This window comes from Rhinoderma darwinii, chromosome 1 (genome assembly GCF_050947455.1).
Source record: "Rhinoderma darwinii isolate aRhiDar2 chromosome 1, aRhiDar2.hap1, whole genome shotgun sequence".
Classification (NCBI taxonomy): domain Eukaryota; kingdom Metazoa; phylum Chordata; class Amphibia; order Anura; family Rhinodermatidae; genus Rhinoderma; species Rhinoderma darwinii.
This window is the reverse complement of record NC_134687.1, coordinates 420,108,240-420,131,148: the sequence shown is the minus strand read 5'-3', so window position 1 is coordinate 420,131,148 and position 22,909 is coordinate 420,108,240. Positions and strand designations below refer to the sequence as shown.

Genomic DNA, 22,909 nt, shown 5'->3' with positions numbered 1-22,909 from the left:
TTGAGCAGATAGTGGAGAGTGGGTTCTTCATAGATTCATACCCTAAATAAAATATTTCAACTGGGTCGAGGAGGTTGGTATTATTAAATTCAGCTCCAACACGCCTTTGATTCTGAGGACCAGTGTTCAACCAGAATAGAAATCCCAGTAATTATCAATTTGATAATGAAGTCACACTCTGGTAGAGGACTGGTTTTCAAATGATATGAGACCTATATGAAACAAGATATGGAAAGGAATCCCTCAAAATCTAGAAGTCATCGGGAAAGACTCTTAAGAACGAACGACTCCAAGGAGTGGACGCTGGTCCTCAGATGGTCATCTAAAGTCTCTAGCCCTGCACATAGGATGTCACAATTTTTTATTACTCATAACTTACATTTCTCCCCCCGTTAAGATAGCAAAGTTCTATAAGCATCTGGAGTCTAGATGCCCCAAATGTAATAGTACAGAGGCCGATAACCTGAATCTATTATGGTCTTGTCCTAAAATAAGACGTTTTTGAGAATTAATCTGTGATGTGATTCATAATTTATATCAAATACGGCTCCCTTTAGACCCGTGAGTATATATACTGGGGACGTTAGAACTGAAAGGGGGAAAATGATTATACTCTGCCAGGAAAATGTATTCTAATAAATTGGAAAACCCCCAATCCACCCATCTTATTAAATTGGGTTAAGTATGCCAACAGAATTATTATCTTGGAAACATTTCTATATAGGAAAAAGGATAAAATGCCTGTGTTTTACCCCATATGGTCTCCTTGGCTTCAGAGCCAGTTGGGCTCATTTGAAATATAAATATTGGAGATTATTCTTGGAGATTGGGGGGTGATATGGAAGGAGGAAGGAGTGTGAGTGTTGAGGGGATGGTGTCATTTTTCTTTGGGAGAATGGGTTAGGGTGGTTTTTTTTAAACAATAATAATAATAATATATATATATATATATATATATATATATATATATTTATAAGTGGACAATAGGAAACTGGATGTAGGCCCAATTAGGAAACTCAACAAATGCCTGCTTTATTATTTTTTGTAATGCAATGTTTAAAATAATAAAGATTCTATATTATTAAAAAAATGAAAACATTTTTTCAAAGTTTTGAAAATATTACTAATTTAAAAAAAATAGAATACCCCTAGACCCCCCACATCAAATCCTTGTGGTACAGCACTTGAAGGTAAAGATATAATTGAGGGATCTGTGAAAACAGGCAAAAATAGGACGTCCTATTTTTTTCACAGGCCGTTCACACGGTCTGTTATAAGAACAGCTGTGTGAATAGCCCCATAGAAGTGCATTGAGTTTAATGCAGCCGTGACAGTCGTTAAAAAAAAAAAAAACTTTCGTCACGTGACGGCCGATTATCCCGTTCGTGTAAATAAGCCCTTAAAGTCATAAGGGCTAGCACTGGTGTGTTCATCCATGGATTTTTGGATCTTCCTTGTAAAGAGAACCTTTCACCTGCCCATTCATGTGCAGCTGAGTGCACCATGTAATAGGCAGGGCTGCACAATTCCTGGGGTACTTACATTTTTTTCCTAACCTCCTCCGTTATTTAGATATCAGTGCCATTATATAGGGCGCCCAATATTTAAATAACCCCTTGAACTGTCAATGGGGTGTGTAATTGGCAAGGTAGCATGTTACTATTGCTGTGACACTGTCCAATCAGCTATGGACAGGGTCACAGCAAGAGCTGGAGAGAGGAGAGCGTGTGTGTGTGCGTGCGCAGCTCCGCAACCCCTACTGAACAGAAGAAGAGAAGAAGAATGTGAATTAAAGTGCTCCCAGGGTCTGTGCAGCCTTGCCTATTACATGCTGCACTCAGCTGTACGTGTATGGGCAGGTGAAAGGTTCTCTTTAAGATCCTCTCTTTCTCCAATAAAAGTAGCCCCTTCATTTTATTAATATTTTCTCTACCAGTTGGGGAAACAAGGGAAAGCCAATACTGCTTTATATCTGTATACAGTAGTTATCCTATAGCTATTTTTACACATTCATCCATCACTAAATTATCAGTATAACAAAAAACACATATAATCTCTCAGGACCATAACATTGAATGTAGTATGTAAAATATCTAGAGCAATAAGTCTGTAAACCCCAGCAGCTCCAGAACATATCGAGTATATCAGCCTGTTCCATAGCCCATCTTGGCCGATTTTTATATGTTCTATGAATGAGGTACAGCTTTGACAACCGTCTGATCTTACTGAGGGATGTTTTAGGGAGTACCTACAAAATACTTATCTCCCATAATTGGTCCCAAATCTCTCTCCCACTTGGCCAAGGCATGTGAGGAATAATTGATTAAATAGTTTTGTAGCAACTACCTATATGCAAATAAAAAGTGTCCTGATATATTTCACTCCGACCCCAACATCTCTATCATAAAATTATTATTTACCTGTGGACATATTTTCCTACACTGGGCTCCACACGCATGACGGGGCTGTAGGTGTTATGTCTATGGCCGCGGCCCGTCGTTCTGACTTACCCTCCGACGGCCGCGGCCATGGACACGTGAGTTCTCTGCGGCGTCTCCCTCCTGTGAGACGCCGGCACTCACTTCCTGGATCTGAGACTGTCTCCCGCAGGGCGCGCGTGCCCACGCACGGCCTTAAAGGGCCAGTGCGCGCACGATTGCAGGAAGTCTGCAATCAGTCCAGAATGCTGCTGGACTATAAAAAGGGCTCTGCCCTCTTGATCATTGCCTGAGATTTGTTGTGTACCTAAAGTTTGTCTTGCAAATGGTCGCCTAGTGTTTTCCAGTTCCCAGTATTACCCGTTCCTGCTGCCTTCACGTCAGCCTCTATTCTTCATCACCCTGCTGTATGCCTACAGTGTTCATTAGAGGTGGACGCCTTCTCTGTCGGTGCTGGTGCACTTTTGTTCCAGAGAGGTTCGAAAGGCAAGACTGTGGTATCTGGCTACTATTCTAAGCTGTTTTCTTCCGCAGAGCGCAACTACTCGATTAGGCTTTGGGAGTTACTTGCCATCAACCTGGCCCTGCAGGAGTGGAGACACCTACAGGAAGGTGCAGCTCATCCTATCCTGGTCTTTACGGACCACAAGAACCTGACTTATCTTCAGACGGATGAACGGCTGAATACTCGTCAGGCCAGGTGGTCGCTGTTCTTTGCCCGGTTCCGGTTCGAGCTCCACTACCGACAAGAATGTGAGGGCCGATGCCTTGTCTAGGTCATTTGAGACAGAGGACACTGTGGAGTCCCCACAGAATATTATTGATCCTTCCTGCATCTTCTCTGTTAACCCTCTGCAAGTTAGAGACATTCCACCGGGAAGCACTTTTGTACGTCTGGCAGATAGAGGAATAATCCTTCGCTGGGGGTCACAGTTCCAAGCTGGCAGGTCACACGGGTGCCTGTAAGACCCTAGAACTAATTGCCCATCAGTTCTGGTGGCCCACGCTGCACAAAGACGCCATGGACTTTGTCTCCTGTACGGTATGCGCAGCAAATAAAGTTGCCCACTCCAGACCAGCTGGTCTGCTTCAGCCGCTGCCTGTGCCCGATGCCCCCTGGCGGCATGTTGCGATGGACTTTGTCACGGATCTGCCTCCCTCTGCTGGATCTGGGTGGTGGTGGATTGATTTTCCAAAATGGCTCATTTTGTTCCCCTGACTGGCCTGCCTTCTGCTGCTCGACTGGCCGACCTCTTCGTTCAACACATCTTCTGTCTGCACGGCTTGCCCCTGCATATTGTCTCGGAACGAGGGGTCCAGTTCACTTCGAAGTTCTGGAGAGAACTCTGCGGCCTCCTCGGTGTAAAGTTGGACTTCTCCTCGGCCTATCATCCCCAGTCCAATGGCCAAGTCGAGAGGGTTAACCAGATTATGGAGAACTATCTGCGGCACTTTGTCTCCAGACAGCATGATGACTAGGTGCAGCTGCTCCCGTGGGCGGAGTTCTCCTATTATAACCATACTAGTGAGTCCACCACCTCCAGTCCGTTCTTCAACGTCTACGGCCAACATCCTCGAATACCTCTTCCTGTCTCTATGTCCCAGGTGCCTGCAGCTCACTCTACCTTCAGGGACTTTCTGCAGATATGGCAACAGACCCGATCTTCTATGCTGCTGGCGTTGGACCGCATGAAGAGAAAGGCAGACACTAGAAGACGAGAGCCTCCTCAGTTTCTTCCAGGTACGAAGGTCTGGCTGTCTTCCAGGAATATCCGGCTGAGGGGGCCATTCTTCAAATTTGCTCCCAGGTTCCTCGGACCCTTTGAGATTCTGCTACAAATTAACTCTGTCTTACATGCTTCGGCTGCCTCCTACCCTCAAGATCCCTAACTCCTTCCATGTCTCCCTGCTGAAGCCCGTGGTCCTGAACCGCTACTCCTAGTTTCGCAGTGGCTCCTGGCAGCTCGTCGGGGACTTTCGAATTAAGGGGGAGGAAGGACGTTTTATTTGTGGATTGGATTCGGTCCAGAAGAGAGGTCTTGGGAGACAGAGGAGAACATCGATGCTCCTGTTCTTATGAAGTTTCTCTCCCGCTCTGGCCCCAAGAGGAGGGGGCGTAAAAGGGGGGATACTGTTACGTCTATGGCCGCGGCCCGTCATTCTGATTTACCCTACGACGGCCGCGGCCATGGACATGTGAGTTTTCTGCGGCGTCTCCCTCCTGCGAGACGCCGGCACTCACTTCCTGGATCTGAGACTGTCTCCCGCAGGGCGCGTGCACGGCCTTAAAGGGCCAGTGTGCGCACAATTGCAGGAAGTCTGCAATCAGTCCAGAATGCTGCTGGACTATAAAAAGGGCTCTGCCCTCTTGACATTGCCTAAGCGTTGATGTGTACCTAAAATTTGTCTTGCAAATGGACTCCTAGTGTTTACCAGTTCCCAGTGTTACCCGTTCCTGCTGCCTGTACCCTGTATCCCGTGCTACCGTGCCTCTATGCGTCTAGAGTTGAAGTCAAGTTGTATCTTCTGCTGCATCTACTGTGTCACACCCCGCCGGGTGTCCACCTACTGCCGGAGCCTTATCTTCAGCCTGAATCACCGCTACTGTCTACATTACCTCAGGTACCCTTTCTGGACTATAGACTTTGTACTGTACCTGTTTGGCCACCTGCTATCCCGCTACGTGGTACGGCCCAGTAGGTCCGCACCCCGCGCCGTGACAGTAGGTATAGATGAGGTAGCTGGAATTCATCATACGTTTTTAATGTGTTGGAGGATACTAAATGGGCAATTCTGGGTAGCCCCAGATATTCTCCAGGGTTCAAACTTTGTCAGGGAATAAAAAACTCATTGAAAGAGTGATTGCGGTATAGCTGGGTATAAATAGTGCAGCTGGTAATACCCTCTTTATTTTCTAACTTGGTCCATACCTTCTGTATCATTATAAGTGTTGGTAACTGAGTATGGGAGAAACGAAGGTTCCTTGCCTTCAATGCAGAGAGCAAAGGACCTTCCTCCACATTATGGTATAGAATGGCTCCTAAAGAGCCTTCTGCAGATGAACCCCAACCTTTGAAATGCTGGCATTGAGATGCTAAATAATTCAACCATGGCTTTGAAAGCGCCAGCCCACCTTTAGCCTTGCCCGTTGTAGAGTTTCAAGTTTAATTCTAGGTTGGCCCTTCCTCCAAAATATATCCCTAAATAGAGCATTAACATGGTAAAATCAATTTAAGGGTATTCAGATCGGGGAATTGTGTAAAATATATAATAATTCGGGCATCAGCACTATTTTAATTAAGTTGGTTATACCAACCACAGGAAGCAACAGTTTGCACCATGCAGCTATCTTTGGTTTAAAGCTTGACAGTAATGGCTGTCATAGTACGACAGAGAGGTGGATACCACAATTTTCAACTATTTAAATTCTGATACACAGTGGTTCAGATTCATTCAAATATTCATGAAAAGTCGACAGGTCCTCTTTAAATAAAACCTTTAAATAAATCCTGACTCGCCAAGTGTCAAAAAATGTGCTACATTTTGGCACAAATTGGCACAGTTAGCACCTCACAACACACTTTTTAAATCCATTCCCGACCGCCCACTGTCTTTTAACGGTGGGCAATGCAGGTCCCGAGTCTAAAGGCTTATCAGCGCTACATTGAATGCTCAATCTCTAAGCAGGAGCTGTTACTAACAGCTCCTGTACTTAGAGCAGCCTCCTGAATATGGCTGGGTTAGGAGGTACCTCCGATTCCAGCTATTTAAATCTTTAATCACCGTGGTCTATGACAGCGCCATCATCAAAAGGGACTCCCCTTTCACTGGAGACTGGGAACACACTGCAGTCAGCCCTGGGGACCTAATAACTGCTGTGCTTGCCAACAAGGGTTTTGCCACCAAGTATTAAGTCTTGTTTGCCAAAGGGATCAAATACTTATTTCTCTGTGCACAATGCAAATAAATATATATAATTTTGACTGTGATTTTCAGTTTTTTTTATTTATATAATCTATCTCTCACTGGTAAAATTAACCTAGCCTAAAAATTCTAGACTGTTCATGTCTTTGACAGTGGCCAAACTTACAAAATTAGCAAGGGATCAAATACGTATTTCCTTCACTGTATATCATTTACAAAAAAATTGCCCAGACCAACCACCATTAACTTTAATCCTGACCTTGGGGGAGAAATATAGCAGTTATACCCACAAAATAAACATTGGGCCACATAGTCACTTTAGCCAGTAATTTCACATCTACTGTTAACAAGGGAATTTGCCTGTGTGAATCAGGGGATTTTTGCTTAGTTTGGGTAAGACATCGATAACTGTCTCTCTCATAGAAGTGGGGAGAAAACCCTCCTGGCGTGAGAGTATTAAAAACCTCCAATAGATGAGTCAGAAGTATTTCCTCAACTTTCTTATACACTTCTGTGGGTACATCCTCAGATCAAGGTACCTTATAATTTGCAAAAGAGCTATGTGCTACTTCTAATTCCCCCAAGGTAATGGCAGTTTCCAACATAGTAGGATGAGAGAGTTTCCAAAATGCGATGCATCAGAGATCAGAGTACCATCTTCAGCTTGTAGGGATGAGATATGGGAAGCACACCTTTGTGCCACCAAGAAAAACAAGTGCCCCACTTTTTCTCCATATTTTCTCTCCCTCTTTCTGCTTAAGGAAAAACCGCTTCCTAGAGTACTCCCGCAGCTGAGTAGGGATAGTGCCTAAAGAGTCCGTTTTTTAAGGCCCAGGCCTTTAGGCTCTGAGATATTCAACACTATCTTTAAAGCCGAGTGATCAGATAGAACTGTTGACAAGTAATCTATATGGGTAATTTTACTAAGTGCCATTGCGTTCATAAGAGCTAGATCTAATCTGTAGAATGAAGATTATGTAGAGGAACAGTAGAAATATTGACTCACGCCTAGATGGCGTTCCCTCCAAATATCAATTACATTTAATTCCCTTAATAATACTTTAAAGGGAGTGGGAGCCAAATCCATGTGTATCCAGTATGTAGCAATCCCAGTTTGAGTCAAAAACATTAATAAAATCCCCCACTATAAATAATGGGACTGCAGGAGTCTTTGCAGCAAACATTAAAAACTTCTGAAGGATTCTTCCAGAATAGGCAGGGAGAATATACAATACATGGTGCTCAAAATAAAAAGTGTAGCCTATGCCTTACATATCATACATACATATTCTCAGTTATCTATTTCAACCTGTAACCAACCAAAACAAATATTTTTGTGCACCAGAAGGCTTATACGTCGAGAATATGTAGAATATATAGAGTGACATTCATATCCCACCCATCCCTTATGCAATAAATTAGCTCTATCTTCGGACATACTGTATGTGCTTCCTGCGGGCAGATTAAAGCAGGTTGTTGACGTTGAACGAAATGAAATATAGCATGTCTTTTTGTAGCATCCGTTAATCCTCTAGCATTCCAGCTAATAATACTAGCCATGACTATGATATGTGATATCTAATAAAGAAGATACATGCACATCCATCTGCAGGACATTCAGTCTATCTTGGATTGACCTTAAATAACAGATAGAGATATTATACTGTGTGTAGGTGTGCAGGAGCTCACAGCCGTGCGTCCTACTACATGCTCGGCTAACCAACGCCCCTAAGTGCAAATTGTTAGGTCTCCTGCAAACGGGTAGAAAAGCTGCAGAATACCCGTGCGAAAATTCCTCAGCATTTACGATAAATAAATTGACATGCTGTAGATTGAGAATCCACACGTTTTCTGCAGATTTTTTGTGCATCGTGTGGATGAGATTAGTTCAAATTTTATCCACTTGGTTTATACTGTAATATGCTGCGGAATTTCCGCACGGTAATTACTAAAATCTTCAGCATTTCCGTTTGTGTGCAGCAGGTCTTATGCTACATGCACACGGTGCGTAATTTGGTGCAGAAAATCCACATCAAAACCATAGGTAAAATCCGCACCTAAGGCCTTATTCACACAAACGTATAATACGTCCGTGCTACGCGCGTGATTTTCACGCGCGTGGCACGGACCTATGTTACTGAATGGGGCCGTTCAGACCGTTAGTGAATTTCACGCAGCGTATGTCCGCTGCGTGAAACGCACGACATGTCCTATATTTGGCCGTGTTTCGCGCTGCACGCACCAATTGAAGTCATTGGGTGCGTGCAAATCAGGCTCGGTACGCGGAAGCACTTCCGCAACAGCAGTAAAAACAATGAATGAAAACAGAAAAGCGCCACGTTTGTAAACATAAAACCAGAGTGTCATCATGGCAAAAATCATGCAGCCATGCCCCATATGCTGATGACACACGGACCTTTTGCGTGCGCAAAACGCAGCGTTTTTTGCACGTGCAAAACGGACACGTCCGTGTGAATAAGGCCTAATAGTGTGTTTTTTTTAATGCACTTTTAGGTGTGGTTTTTACATTTTAATATGTGCGCTTTTATGCTGCAAATTTTAATATTTTTTTAATAAACTTGTCAGATATAATTTGCAAATTGCGGATTTCAAAATACACACCGCAGGTCAAACAACATGTGGAAAAATTTCGCAACATGTAGATTACGCTGCGGATTTGCCGCAGGAAAATATGCGTGACAAATCCGCACGTAATACACATTGTGTGCATTTGGCCTTAGAGTGAAACTCCAATGAAAATTGGAGTTTCCCATTAAAATGATTAGTTAGGGAATCCTTATGGGTATGTTCACACGAGGTCATTATGTCCGTAATTGATGGACGTATTTCGGCCGCAAGTACCGGACCGAACACAGTGTAGGGAGCCGGGCTCCTAGCATCATACTTATGTACGACGCTAGGAGTCCCTGCCTCGCTGCCGGACAACTGTCCCGTACTGAAAACATGATTACAGTACGGGACAGTTGTCCTGCGAGGCAGGGACTCCTAGCGTCGTACATAACTATGATGCTAGGAGCCCGGCTCCCTGCACTGTGTTCGGTCCGGTACTTGCGGCCGAAATACGTCTGTCAATTCCGGACATAATGACCTCGTGTGAACATACCCTTAGACTTCCTACTCAATTATATTAGCAATTACTGTGCATGTCTGGATGGCTATCTGGCAAAAGGAAACGCTGGCAGAGAGTAAGGGTATGTTCACACGCAGTGTTTTCAGGCGTATTTCGGGGCATTTACACCTCGAAAAACGCCTGAAAAAGCGGAACCTGAACGCCTACAAACATCTGCCCATTGAAATCAATGGGGAAAACAGCATTTAGTTCATACGGGGCGTCTTTTTACGCCGCTGTTTTAAAAAAAGGAGGGTAAAAAGACGCTCTGTAAAAAGAAGTAGCATGTCACTTCTTGAGGCATTTTTGGAGCTGATTTTCCATTGAACATTATGAAAAACGCCTCAAAAAACGCCTGAAAAGAAGCCTCAAAAGAAGCTCCAAATTAAGGCCCTGTTCAGACGTTTTTGGTCACTGTGTGTGAACATACCCTAAGGCCTTATTCACACGAAGTTGAGTGTGACATGTGTATATGGTGCGTGGCTGCGTGATTTTCACGCAGCCAGCATCATTATGACACTCCCTTTTTATGTGACGACACAGTAAAGGAAGGGATTTTATGTTTCCCTTCTCTTCTTTACCAGCTGTAGCGCGAATCACGTGCGTCACCCGGAAGGGCTTCCATATGACGTGCGCGATTTGCACGCACCCATTTACTTCAATGGGTGCGTGCTGCGCGAAACACGGGCAAGTATAGGACATGTTGTGAGTTTTACGCAGCGCACATACGCTGTGTGAATATCACTGACAGCCTGAACGGCCCCATTTACTAACATAGGTCCGTGCGACACGCGTGAAAATCACGCGCGTATCACGGACGTATAACACGTTCGTGTGAATAAGGCTGGATTCACACGAGCATGTTACGTTCGTAATTGACGGACGTATTTCGGCCGCAAGTCCTGGACCGAACACAGTGCAGGAAGCCGGGCTCCTAGCATCATAGTTATGTATGACGGTAGGAGTCCCTGCCTCGCTGCCGGACAACTGTCTCGTACTGTAATCATGTTTTCAGTACGGGACAGTAGTTCCATGGAGAGGCAGAGACTCCTAGCATCGTACATAATTATGATGCTAGGAGCCCGGCTCCCTGCACTGTGTTCGGTCCGGGACTTGCGGCCGAAATACGTTCCGTCCATTACGGACGTAATGTGCTCGTGTGAATCCAGCCTAAGGCCTAATGCTGCAGTTCTATTGCGTTTTTAAAAGAAATAATTGATGGACATTGTTTTCACCCGTGTTGAAGTTTGTTAGGTGTTTCCTGTATATAGTTCATTACAAGGCATTGCAGAACTGTAAGCAAAAATCAAGCAGTTCAGCAACAACTTTGGCAGCGCGGTCATTAACTGCATGTGGTCGGACATTATGAAGATGCAGTTAACTGCACAAAAAACACATTGTAATATAATAGCAGCAGTCTGTCCATAACAAACATTTCACCATTGACTTCTATTGAAAAATGACTTGCGGTTTAAAAACGCAACATAAACGCACCGCGAGTGCACCGTGTGGCCTTACCCTAAATGTATCAAAGGAATGTTTGTTGCATCGAAAGTATATGTACAGGTTTGTCTTCTGTTAATAGATGTGCCATTACCTTCGAGTTTGCATTGTATTAATGGACAAAGCAAGCAGTCTGGTAGCAGAAATACTAGTAGTGTACTTGGCTGAGCACAATGCTAAGTGTTCACTGAACTGTTAATTTTGTTTCCTGTGTTTTACTAAAATGGCTTGTAATAAGTTGATGTTCAGGTTACAGAAAGTCTGGTGAATGAAGAACACTGCTGACATTAAAACGCTCATCTACAGATGCAGAGCTCATCTTACAGCTATCCATCATCACAACATTATTTTGGTATCAGCGACAGTGCCTCGCAAAAATATTCACCCCCGCCCCATGGTGTTTTTTTCTTTTTTGATGCATTACAACCTGGAATTAAAGAGGCTCTGTCACCACATTATAAGTGCCCTATCTGATCGTGATCGGCGCTGTAATGTAGATTACAGCAGTGGTTTTTATTTCGAAAAACGATCAATTTTGACGGAGTTATGACCTATTTTAGCTGTATGCTAATGATTTTCTTAATAGACAACTGGGCGTGTTTTTACTTTTTGACCAAGTGGGCGTTGTGGATAGAAGTGTATGACGCTGACCAATCAGTGACCACTCAGCATCATATACTTCTCTCCATTTATGTACTCAGCACATCGTGATCTTGCGAGATCACAATGTGCTGTCACTTACTCACATATTAACGTTACTGAAGTGTCTTGAGAGTGAATAGACATTGCCTCCAGCCAGGATGCAATGTTACATAGTTACATAGTTCGACCATACCAAAGAGAAAATAGAGCTTGTAGTCAGAAATTATAGAAATATATAAATTTTATTACACAAAATAACACACATTTAAAAACACATGATAATGAAGACTCTAGTACTGACACTGTGGTACATGGTTCAGCACGGAGACATACTAGATAAAGCGGTATACTGGCATAGAATGCAGGCTATATACACTGCCCACATAGATACTGCACTATCACATCAGATGGATTGTGTATTGATTGCCCATAGTGTCCTCACAATCTTATAAATTTAAAGGCTAATGCCGGATACAGGGAGGATCAACAGGGGGCCAAACAATTGTTAAAGTGAGCAATATAGCAATGCAAGCTTACCCATTTGAAGGAATGAAAATTGTCTATGCACATCCGTGCAGAATCCACCACAGGGAACCCCCAACGCGCGTTTCGCTGTTAATGGTTGCTTCCTCAGGGGGTACAAGCAACCATTAACAGCGAAACGCGCGTTGGGTGCGTGCAAATCAATACACAATCCATCTGATGTGATAGTGCAGTATCTATGTGGGCAGTGTATATAGCCTGCATTCTATGCCAGTATACCGCTTTATCTAGTATGTCTCCGTGCTGAACCATGTACCACAGTGTCAGTACTAGAGTCTTCATTATCATGTGTTTTTAAATGTGTGTTATTTTGTGTAATAAAATTTATATATTTCTATAATTTCTGACTACAAGCTCTATTTTCTCTTTGGTATGGTCTAATAATTATGGAGCAGTCAATCCGATAAATTATGGGGGGAAGTTGGTTTCTTAAACTTTACCCAGCCTGTAACAAATATGCGATCAGAGTCTATTTTTCTGTAATAGTTACATAGTTCGTACGGTTGAAAAAAGACACATGTCCATCAAGTTCAACCAAGGGATGGGAAAAGGGAAGTAAAAATTTCTACACATAGGGGCGAATACTTTTTTGTTCTAGGAAATTATCTAACCCTTTTTTAAAGCCATCTACTGTCCCTGCTGTCACCAGCTCCTGCGGTAGGCTATTCCATAGATTCACAGTTCTCACGGTAAAGAAGACTTGTCGCTTCTGCAGCTTGAACATTTTTTTTTCCCAGACGGAGGGAGTGCCCCCTTCTTTTTTGACGGGGTTTTACATGGAACAGAATTTCACCATATTTTTTGTATGTGCCATTAATATATTTATAGAAATTAATCATGTCCCCCCTTAGTCGTCTTTTTTCAAGGCTAAATAGGTTTAATTATTTTAATCTTTCCAAATAACTTAGATTCTCCATGCCCCTTATTAGCTTCGCTCTTCTTTGTATTTTTTCCAACTACAGGGCATCCTTTCTATGAACTGGAGCCCAGAATTGAACTGCATATTCTAGATGAGGCCTCACTAATGCTTTGTAAAGTGGTAATATTACATCCCTGTCCCGCGAGTCCATGCCTCTTTTAATACACGACAATATTCTGCTGGCCTTTGAAGCGGCTGATTGACATTGCATGCTGTTATTTAGTTTATGATTTACAAGTACACCCAGATCCTTCTCAACAAGTGACTCACCCAGTGTAGCTCCCCCTAGGACATATGATGCATGCAGTTTGATCGTACCCAGTGGCATAACTTTACATTTATCTACATTAAACTTCATTTGCCAACTGGACGCCCAAACATTAGTTTGTTTAAATCCGCTTCCAATTCACGAACATCTTCCATAGACTGAACAATACTACATAGCTTGGTGTCATCTGCAAAAATAGAAATAGTGCTATTAATCCCATCCTCTATATCATTAATAAATAAGTTGAATAATAGTGGTCCCAGCACTGAACCCTGGGGGACCATTCAGAGTACAAATCATTGACCACAACTCTCTGGATACGGTCCTTGAGCCAATTCTCAATCCAATTACAAACGATACTTTCTAAACCTATAGTCCTTAATTTACCCATTAGACGTCTATGAGGGACAGTGTCAAATGCCTTTTCAAAGTCCAAAAACACTATATCCACAGTGGCCCCTCTGTCTAGGCTTCTGCTCACCTCTTCATAAAAACAGATCAGGTTGGTTTGACAACTTTTGTCCTTAGTAAAACCGTGCTGGCTGTCACTTGTAATACTATTTTTTGTCACATAATCCTGTATATAGTCCCTCAAACATTTTCCCCACAATGGATGTTAAGCTTACTGGTCTATAATTACCCGGGGAAGACCTAGAGCCCTTTTTGAAAATAGGCACCACATTTGCCCTGCGCCAGATCCTTGGCACTATACCAGTCACTAGAGAATCTCTAAATATTATGAAGAGGGGGACAGAAATAACTGAACTAAGCTCTTTAAGAACTCTAGGGTGTAACCCATCTGGTCCCGAAGCCTTGTGTACATTTATTTTATTTTATTTAGATTGCACCATATCTACATTCATCCAATTCAGTATATCAACTGATATATTAACAGCACTGGCACCGGCTACATCAGCTGCTCTTTCTTCTGTTGTATATACAGAGCTAAATAACCCATTTAGTAACTGTGCCTTCTCTTGATCCCCTGTGACCAACTCCCCATTACCACTATCTAGGGGTCCTACATGTTCACACCTTGGCTTTTTTGCATTTATATACACTACCGTTCAAAAGTTTGGGGTCTCCCAGACAATTTTGTGTTTTCCATGAAAACTCACACTTATATTTATCAAATGAGTTGCAAAATGACTAGAAAATATACTCAAGACATTGTCAAGGTTAGAAATAATGATTTTTATTTGAAATAATAATTTTCTCCTTCAAACTTTGCTTTCTTCAAAGAATGCTCCATTTGCAGCAATTACAGCATTGCAGACCTTTGGCATTCTAGCTGTTAATTTGCTGAGGTAATCGGGAGAAATTTCACTCCATGCTTCCAGAAGCCCCTCCCACAAGTTGGATTGGCTTGATGGGCACTTCTTGCGTACCATACGGTCAAGCTGCTCCCACAACAGCTCTATGGGGTTGAGATCTGGTGACTGCGCTGGCCACTCCATTACAGATAGAATACCAGCTGCCTGCTTCTTCCCTAAATAGTTCTTGCAGAATTTGGAGGTGTGCTTTTGGTCATTGTCCTGTTGTAGGATGAAATTGGCTCCAATCAAGCGCTGTCCACAGGGTATGGCATGGCGTTGCAAAATGGAGTGATAGACTTCCTTATTCAAAATCCCTTTTACCTTGTACAAATCTCCCACTTTACCAGCACCAAAGCAACCCCAGACCATCACATTACCTCCACCATGCTTGACAGATGGCGCCAGGCACTCTTCCAGCATCTTTTCAGTTGTTCTGCGTCTCACAAATGTTCTTATGTGTGATCCAAACACCTGAAACTTCGATTCGTCTGTCCATAACACTTTTTTCCCAATCTTTCTCTGTCCAATATCTGTGTGCTTTTGCCCATATTAATCTTTTCCTTTTATTAGCCAGTCTCAGATATGGCTTTTTCTTTGCCACTCTGCCCTGAAGGCCAGCATCCCGGAGTTGCCTCTTCACTGTAGACGTTGACACTGGCGTTTTGCGGGTACTATTTAATGAAGCTGCCAGTTGAGGACCTGTGAGGCGTCTATTTCTCAAACTAGAGACTCTAATGTACTTGTCTTGTTGCTCAGTTGTGCAGCGGGGCCTCCCACTTCTCTTTCTACTCTGGTTAGAGCCTGTTTGTGCTGTCCTCTGAAGGGAGTAGTACACACCGTTGTAGGAAATCTTCAGTTTCTTGGCATGGAATAGCCTTCATTTCTAAGAACAAGAATAGACTGTCGAGTTTCACATGAAAGCTCTCTTTTTCTAGCCATTTGGAGAGTTTAATCGAACCCACAAATGTAATGCTCCAGATTCTCAACTAGCTCAAAGGAAGGTCAGTTTTATAGCTCCTCTAAACAGCAAAACTGTTTACAGCGGTGCTAACATAATTGCACAAGGGTTTTCAAGTGTTTTCTAATCATCCATTAGCCTTCTAACACAGTTAGCAAACACAATGTACCATCAGAACACTGGAGTGATGGTTGCTGGAAATGGGCCTCTATACACCTATGTAGATATTGCATTAAAAAACCAGACGTTTGCAGCTAGAATAGTCATTTAGCACATTAACAATGTATAGAGTGTATTTCTGATTAATTTAATGTTATCTTCATTGAAAAAAACCTGTGCTTTTCTTTAAAAAATAAGGAAATTTCTAAGTGACCCTAAACTTTTGAACGGTAGTGCACTTGAAGAATTTTTGGGGATTTGTTTTACTATCCTTGGCCACCCGCCTTTCATTTTGTATTTTTGCTAATTTTATTACATTTTTACATATTTTATTAAGCTCTTTATATTTTTTACAAAGGCTACAGATGTACCCTCAGATTTGTATTTTTCAAATGCCCTTTTTTTGTCATGTATTGCCCTTTTTACAGAAGGTGTAAGCCATGTTGGGTTTAATTTTAGTCGTTTACACTTGTTACCTATAGGAATAAATTTTGCACTATAATTACCCAAAGTAGATTTGAAAATCTCCCATTTATCATTTGTACCATTATTTGACATTAGTTCTTCCCAGTCTATATCCTGAATTGCAGCCCTCATCCTGGGGAAATTGGCCTTCTTAAAATTAAGTGTTTTTGCCCTCCCAGCCTGTGTTTGTTTTTTACAGTATAGGTAAAATGTAACTATATTGTGATCACTGTTACCGAGGTTTTCACAAACATTGATGTTCCCAACAAGCTCTGCATTATTAGAAATGACCAGATCCAACAGAGCTTCACCTCTAGTCGGGTCTTCCACAAACTGGCCCATAAAATTTTCCTGCAACAGGTTGAGGAAATGTCTCCCCTTTGCAGTTCAAGACGAACCATGACACCAATTAATATCCTGGTAATTAAAATTTCCCATTATCACTACTGTACCCGCCTGTGCTGCCCCCCACAGTATAATGCCCCCCATAGCTGCCCCCACAGTGTAATGCCCCTATAGCTGCCACACACAGTATAATGCCCCCATACAGTATAATGCCCTCCATAGCTGCCCCACAGCATAATGCCCCACATAGCTAGCCACACAGTATAATGCCCCCCATAGCTGCCCCATACAGTATAATGCCCTATAGCTGCCCCATACAGTATAATGCCCCACGCAGCATAATGCGCCCATAGCTTCCCCATACAGTATAATGTCCCCCATACCATATAATGCCCCCATAGCTGCACCATAAAGTATAATGCCCCACCATAGCTGCCCCATAAATTATAATGCTCCCCATAGCTGCCCCATACAGTATAATGCCCCCCATACAGTATAATGCCCTCCATAGATGCCCCATACAATATAATGGCCCCCATAGCTGCCCCATACAGTATAATGCCCCCCATAGCTGTCCCATACAGTATAATGCCCCCATACAGTATAATGCCCCCTCAGCAGATACAATATGACCCCCATACCCAGTATAATGCCCCCATATGTACCTAATAGAAAAATAATAACATAATTACTTACCTACCCCCGTTCCCACGACGTGTGGAGGATCCTTTTCCTCCTCTGCACTGTCCTGTGAGTGACTCGTCGCAGACAGGTGCGATGAAGTCACTACATCGCGCCTGCCTGCGCCGAGTTGCTCACGGCACAGTGAATGCTGGAGCGAGGCTCCAGCATTCAACCCAACTGGATCTGCATCCTGCCGACGCAGGCTCAGTTGGAAGCGAGACCAGCGCGGTCAGCGCTGTGTGGCAACGGGCTTTGAGTCCCTGCTACTAGGTTAACAAGCAGCAAAGTGTTAAAGGGGTTGTCCGATCTTTAAAAATTGTGTGCAAATGTTTTAACTGCGATAAGATATGTGAATTACGAATATACTGTCTGAATATGAAATGCCTCTGTAAGCCAATCTCACATGCAGTCACGCGATCATACTCCTGGTGTTAAACTCCTTGTTGTTTGATGTCCAGTTCTTCCCTTTCCCCTCTTCCTGTAGCACTGGACCTCACACTTCACATGCCCCTTATGTCCACTGCTCCATGGCTCTTCCCCCTCCCTCCCTGTATCTGGAGCAGGGTATGCTTTTCATGGGGCACCAGATAGTCCAGAGTCAGTGAGAAGCAGAACAGCAGAGCAGTGCCAAATCAGTGTTGTGTGTGAAGAAAGTCCATAACTATTGCACTACCTTAGGCCCCATGCACACGAACGAAAAAACGCCTGTAATTACGGGCCCATGGACTTCTATTGGCCACGAGTACTTCCCCGTATGCTTACGGGAAGGTGCCTGTGCCGTTGAAGAATATAGAACATGTCCTATTTCAGGCCATAATTACGGCACGGGCAGGCCCATAGAAGTCTATGGGGCTCCTGTAATTACGGGTGGCTACGTGTGTACACCCGTAATTACGGGAGCGTTGCTAGGCGACGTCAGTAAATATATAAACAAGAGAAACAATGAGTCCATAGATATCAAAAGAAAGTTGGAAATAGAAAATCTTTATTACAAATCAAAAAAACATGAGAATCTAAAACAGGTCTTTATCACTGGATCACAGTATGACACAATATGTCACAGATATAGGTAAACAAAATAGAGTATATCAAAAGACACATCTATCTTTAATCCTAAGCTAGCAAGGTATGCACAGATAGAGAGTATGTGTCAGGTGAAACAGGCAGTAAAGTTAGAGTCTACACCTAATGAGCGTAAACAGTGTAAATAGAGTATAAATGACCTAACATAACCTCCATATTATGCTTACCCATATTTCCGTAGTGTAGTGGTATGACCCAGTGGATAAGGTAGCGCCCCGACGCGCGTTTTCGCGTGTAGCTTTCTCAAGGGGTCAGTAAATAGTCACTGTCCAGGGTGCTGAAAGAGTTAAACGATCGGCAGTAACTCTTTCAGCACCCTGGACAGAAACTACCGATCACAATATAGATCAACCTGTAAAAAAAAAAAGACGTTCATACTTACCCAGAACTCCCTGCTTCTTCCTCCAGTCCGGCCTCCCGGGATGACGTTTCAGCCCATGTGACCGCTGCAGCCAATCACAGGCTGCAGCGGTCACATGAACTTCCGCGTCATACAGGGAGGTCGGGCTGGATGTCAAGAGAGGGACGCGTCACCAAGGCAACGGCCGGGTAAGTATGAATTTCTTTTACTTTTACCTCGGAAAGGGCTGCCCCTTCTCTCTACCCTGCACTGATAGAAAGAAGGGGCTGCCGATTAGTGCAGTGCAATTTTGCATCGAAAACGTGCCCTTAAATACGGGTGGAATACTGGTGACACCGGACCCGTATTTACGGGCACGGGTCCGTAAATACTTGTGCAATACGGGTCGAATACGTGTGACCAAGGACCCGTATTTACGCCAGTATTTACGGGAGGGAAAAAATATGTTCGTGTGCATGAGGCCTTACACCTTGTAATAGAGGTGCATGCAAGTAGAGCTAAATAGAGTTGCGATGTCTGTGAGAGGGGAGTGGAATCATGCAAGCTATAGTCCTTTACTAGGTAATCCTGCCCACAGCAAGCCCTAGCAGCAACAAAACAGAGGTGCTTTACAGAGCTGGGCAAGATAATGAAAATAAAAAATAAATACTCCTGAGCAATGGAGATATTACCTTGAGAATTCAGAAATATATAGGTACCTTTCTGTGTTTTTCAGGAGCTTAAAAATCCCCTTTAATAAAACATGTTACTAGCCACAAGAAGCATTTCCAGCTATCCAGTTTCACTGTGTGTTCAGTCATAGCCAGTATTAGCTTTTTCAGTAATTTGTGCTACAGTAGCTCCTCTGTGGGATCAGTCCAAACAGGCTAGGTTATTTCCCATCGCATCAGTGAGCCTTGGAAGCCCATGACCCTGTTGCCGGTTGTCCTTCCTTGGGCCATTTTTGGTAGGTGCTAAGCCCTGCATACCAGGAACACCTCAAAAGACCTGCCGTTTGGAGATGCTCTGATCCAGTCGTCTAGCATCACAACTTTTGCCCTTATCAAAGTTGCTCAGATCCTTACCCATTTTTCCAGATTCCAACACATTAACTTCAAGAACTGACTTTACTTACTGCCTAATATATCCCACCCCTTGACCGGTGCCATTGTAACGAAGATAATCAATGTTATTCACCTCTCAGTGGTTTAATGTTATAGCTGATCTGGCTGTATATATTTATTTATATATGGCTGTATATATAAGTAATAATATGTATTATTTATCATGCATTTATGCAGAAAATGCTTCCTTTCTGACTCATAAGACTGAGGACACAGAACAGTCATGAGACGTTCAACAAACGACAAAGATATTAAAAAAGACATATAATCAATATCATATATAACTGATACTTATCACAGATTTAAACCGTAAGATCAGGTCCAAAATTTTGTGTTGCTAAATTTCATAAAAGTCAATCATAAACTCGTCTTCATAATGCTCCTAAGTTTCTCTAGTGACACCTAGAAAGATGTATTATAGAATTTGGGATCTATTTAGATCTATTTAAAATAATAATAATAATAACTATTGTTATATTTCTATACACCTATCAGGAGAGACATGTCAATCAAGAGGAGCCAGGTGGGGAGAAGCCCAAGGGAAGCTTCCCAATGAACACTCCCCCTTCCTCCAGCATTTATTAAATCATAGTTTTATGTAATCTGGGAACCTTTAGCTATATCATGCTGCCAGGACAGCATGCATCTGCCTACAGGTTCCCTTTTAGCATCTAATCTCATAAAGATTGTTCTCACCTCTTTCCCTCTGGTTTGGGAACTCCTCCCCAAGGTGCATCTGGACCTCTTCCATCGCCTCTACTTAGAACATGGCCACGTGGTGGGCTGCAGGTGCGGTCAGCAAGCTCTCGACTACTGACTTCTAGACCGCGGATCCTAACTCCGCCCTCTAATCTACGGTTATCTGTGTCCGCAAGGGAAACCTCTAATTTTCGTATCTGCAGAGTGGAGTAAAGGTGGTTATTGGTAGATATTCTCTTAATAATTTAAATCACTAAAGCGATGTCATTTTTGCAAAGCCTGAATTTTGACTTTGTATATCTTATTTTAAAAGAAGTGTAACACAATAATGATGCTAATTACTAAATCTTTATTTTAAAATACATGTACAGTGAAGGAAATAAGTATTTGATCCCTTGCTGATTTTGTAAGTTTACCCACTGTCAAAGTCATGAACAGTCTAGAATTTTTAGGCTAGGTTAATTTTACCAGTGAGAGATAGATTATATATATAAAAAAAACAGAAAATCACATTGTCAAAATTATATATATTTATTTGCATTGTGCACAGAGAAATAAGTATTTGATCCCCTACCAACCATTAAGAGTTCAGCCTCCTCCAGACCAGTTACACGCTCCAAATCAACTTGGTACCTGCATTAAAGACAGCTGTCTTAAATGGTCACCTGTATAAAAGACTCCTGTCCACAGACTCAATTAATCAGTCTGACTCTAACCTCTACAACATGGGCAAGACCAAAGAGCTTTCTAATGATGTCAGGGACAAGATCATAGACCTGCACAAGGCTGGAATGGGCTACAAAACCATAAGTAAGACGCTGGGTGAGAAGGAGACAACTGTTGGTGCAATAGTAAGAAAATGGAAGACATACAAAATGACTGTCAATCGACATCGATCTGGGGCTCCATGCAAAATCTCACCTCGTGGGGTATCCTTGATCCTGAGGAAGTTGAGAGCTCAGCCGAAAACAACACGGGGGGAACTTGTTAATGATCCCAAGGCAGCTGGAACCACAGTCACCAAGAAAACCATTGGTAACACATTGCGCCGTAATGGATTAAAATCCTGCAGTGCCCGCAAGGTCCCCCTGCTCAAGAAGGCACATGTACAGGCCCGTCTGAAGTTTGCAAATGAACATCTGGATGATTCTGAGAGTGATTGGGAGAAGGTGCTATGGTCAGATGAGACTAAAATTGAGCTCTTTGGCATTAACTCAACTCGCCGTGTTTGGAGGAAGAGAAATGCTGCCTATGACCCAAAGAACACCGTCCCCACTGTCAAGCATGGAGGTGGAAACATTATGTTTTGGGGGTGTTTCTCTGCTAAGGGCACAGGACTACTTCACCGCATCAATGGGAGAATGGATGGAGCCATGTACCGTCAAATCCTGAGTGACAACCTCCTTCCCTCCACCAGGACATTAAAAATGGCTCATGGCTGGGTCTTCCAGCACGACAATGACCCAAAACATACAGCCAAGGCAACAAAGGAGTGGCTCAAAAAGAAGCACATTAAGGTCATGGATTGGCCTAGCCAGTCTCCAGACCTTAATCCCATCGAAAACTTATGGAGGGAGCTGAAGATCCGAGTTGCCAAGCGACAGCCTCGAAATCTTAATGATTTACAGATGATCTGCAAAGAGGAGTGGGCCAAAATTCCATCTAACATGTGTGCAAACCTCATCATCAACTACAAAAAACGTCTGACTGCTGTGCTTGCCAACAAGGGTTTTGCCACCAAGTATTAAGTCTTGTTTGCCAAAGGGATCAAATACTTATTTCTCTGTGCACAATGCAAATAAATATATATAATTGTGACAATGTGATTTTATTTTTTTATATAATCTATCTCTCACTGGTAAAATTAAGCTAGCCTAAAAATTCTAGACTGTTCATGTCTTTGACAGTGGGCAAACTTACAAAATCAGCAAGGGATCAAATACTTATTTCCTTCACTGTATATATTTAAATAAATATGCAAAAAGTTAGTGAAATCGAAAACTATCTCCACTGGAATAACATTAGGATCCTAGGGACACCAAAGAGAATAGAGGGCCAGAATCATGGCTCCTTCATTGAATATTGGCACAAATAAATCATAACAACTACGCTACAAAGCAGTTATTGTGTTGCTAACTTACATCTCGGGTCTCCCCACGGATGTCTATTCCATGTCCTTGTGCGTCAAGTAGACTCTGAGAATCCTAGAAGCACATAAAATGTTCACAAGAAGGAAACTGGAAATACCAGCTACAATTTTATCCAGTAAAGTACTATTCATTTTAATGTTTTGTATTGGTAATCAATAGGTAAAACACATTGAATACAATTTTTTGTCTAATCTGTAAGATATCCCAAAAAGTATTCAC

At 42.8% G+C, this 22,909-nt stretch overlaps 1 protein-coding gene across 2 annotated transcripts in view; it reads right to left on the bottom strand.

The window, feature by feature from the left end:
* The window catches only part of ARHGEF40 (Rho guanine nucleotide exchange factor 40), a 91,794-nt gene that overhangs the window by 25,906 nt on the left and 42,979 nt on the right, over nt 1-22,909 (bottom strand). For both annotated transcript variants that reach the window (XM_075829283.1, XM_075829293.1), the window contains 2 exons: nt 22,682-22,744; nt 20,538-20,737 (listed from right to left, as the gene is read on the bottom strand). In XM_075829283.1, coding sequence (XP_075685398.1) covers nt 20,538-20,737; nt 22,682-22,744 — 263 coding nt within the window. The remainder of the gene's footprint in view (nt 1-20,537; nt 20,738-22,681; nt 22,745-22,909) is intronic.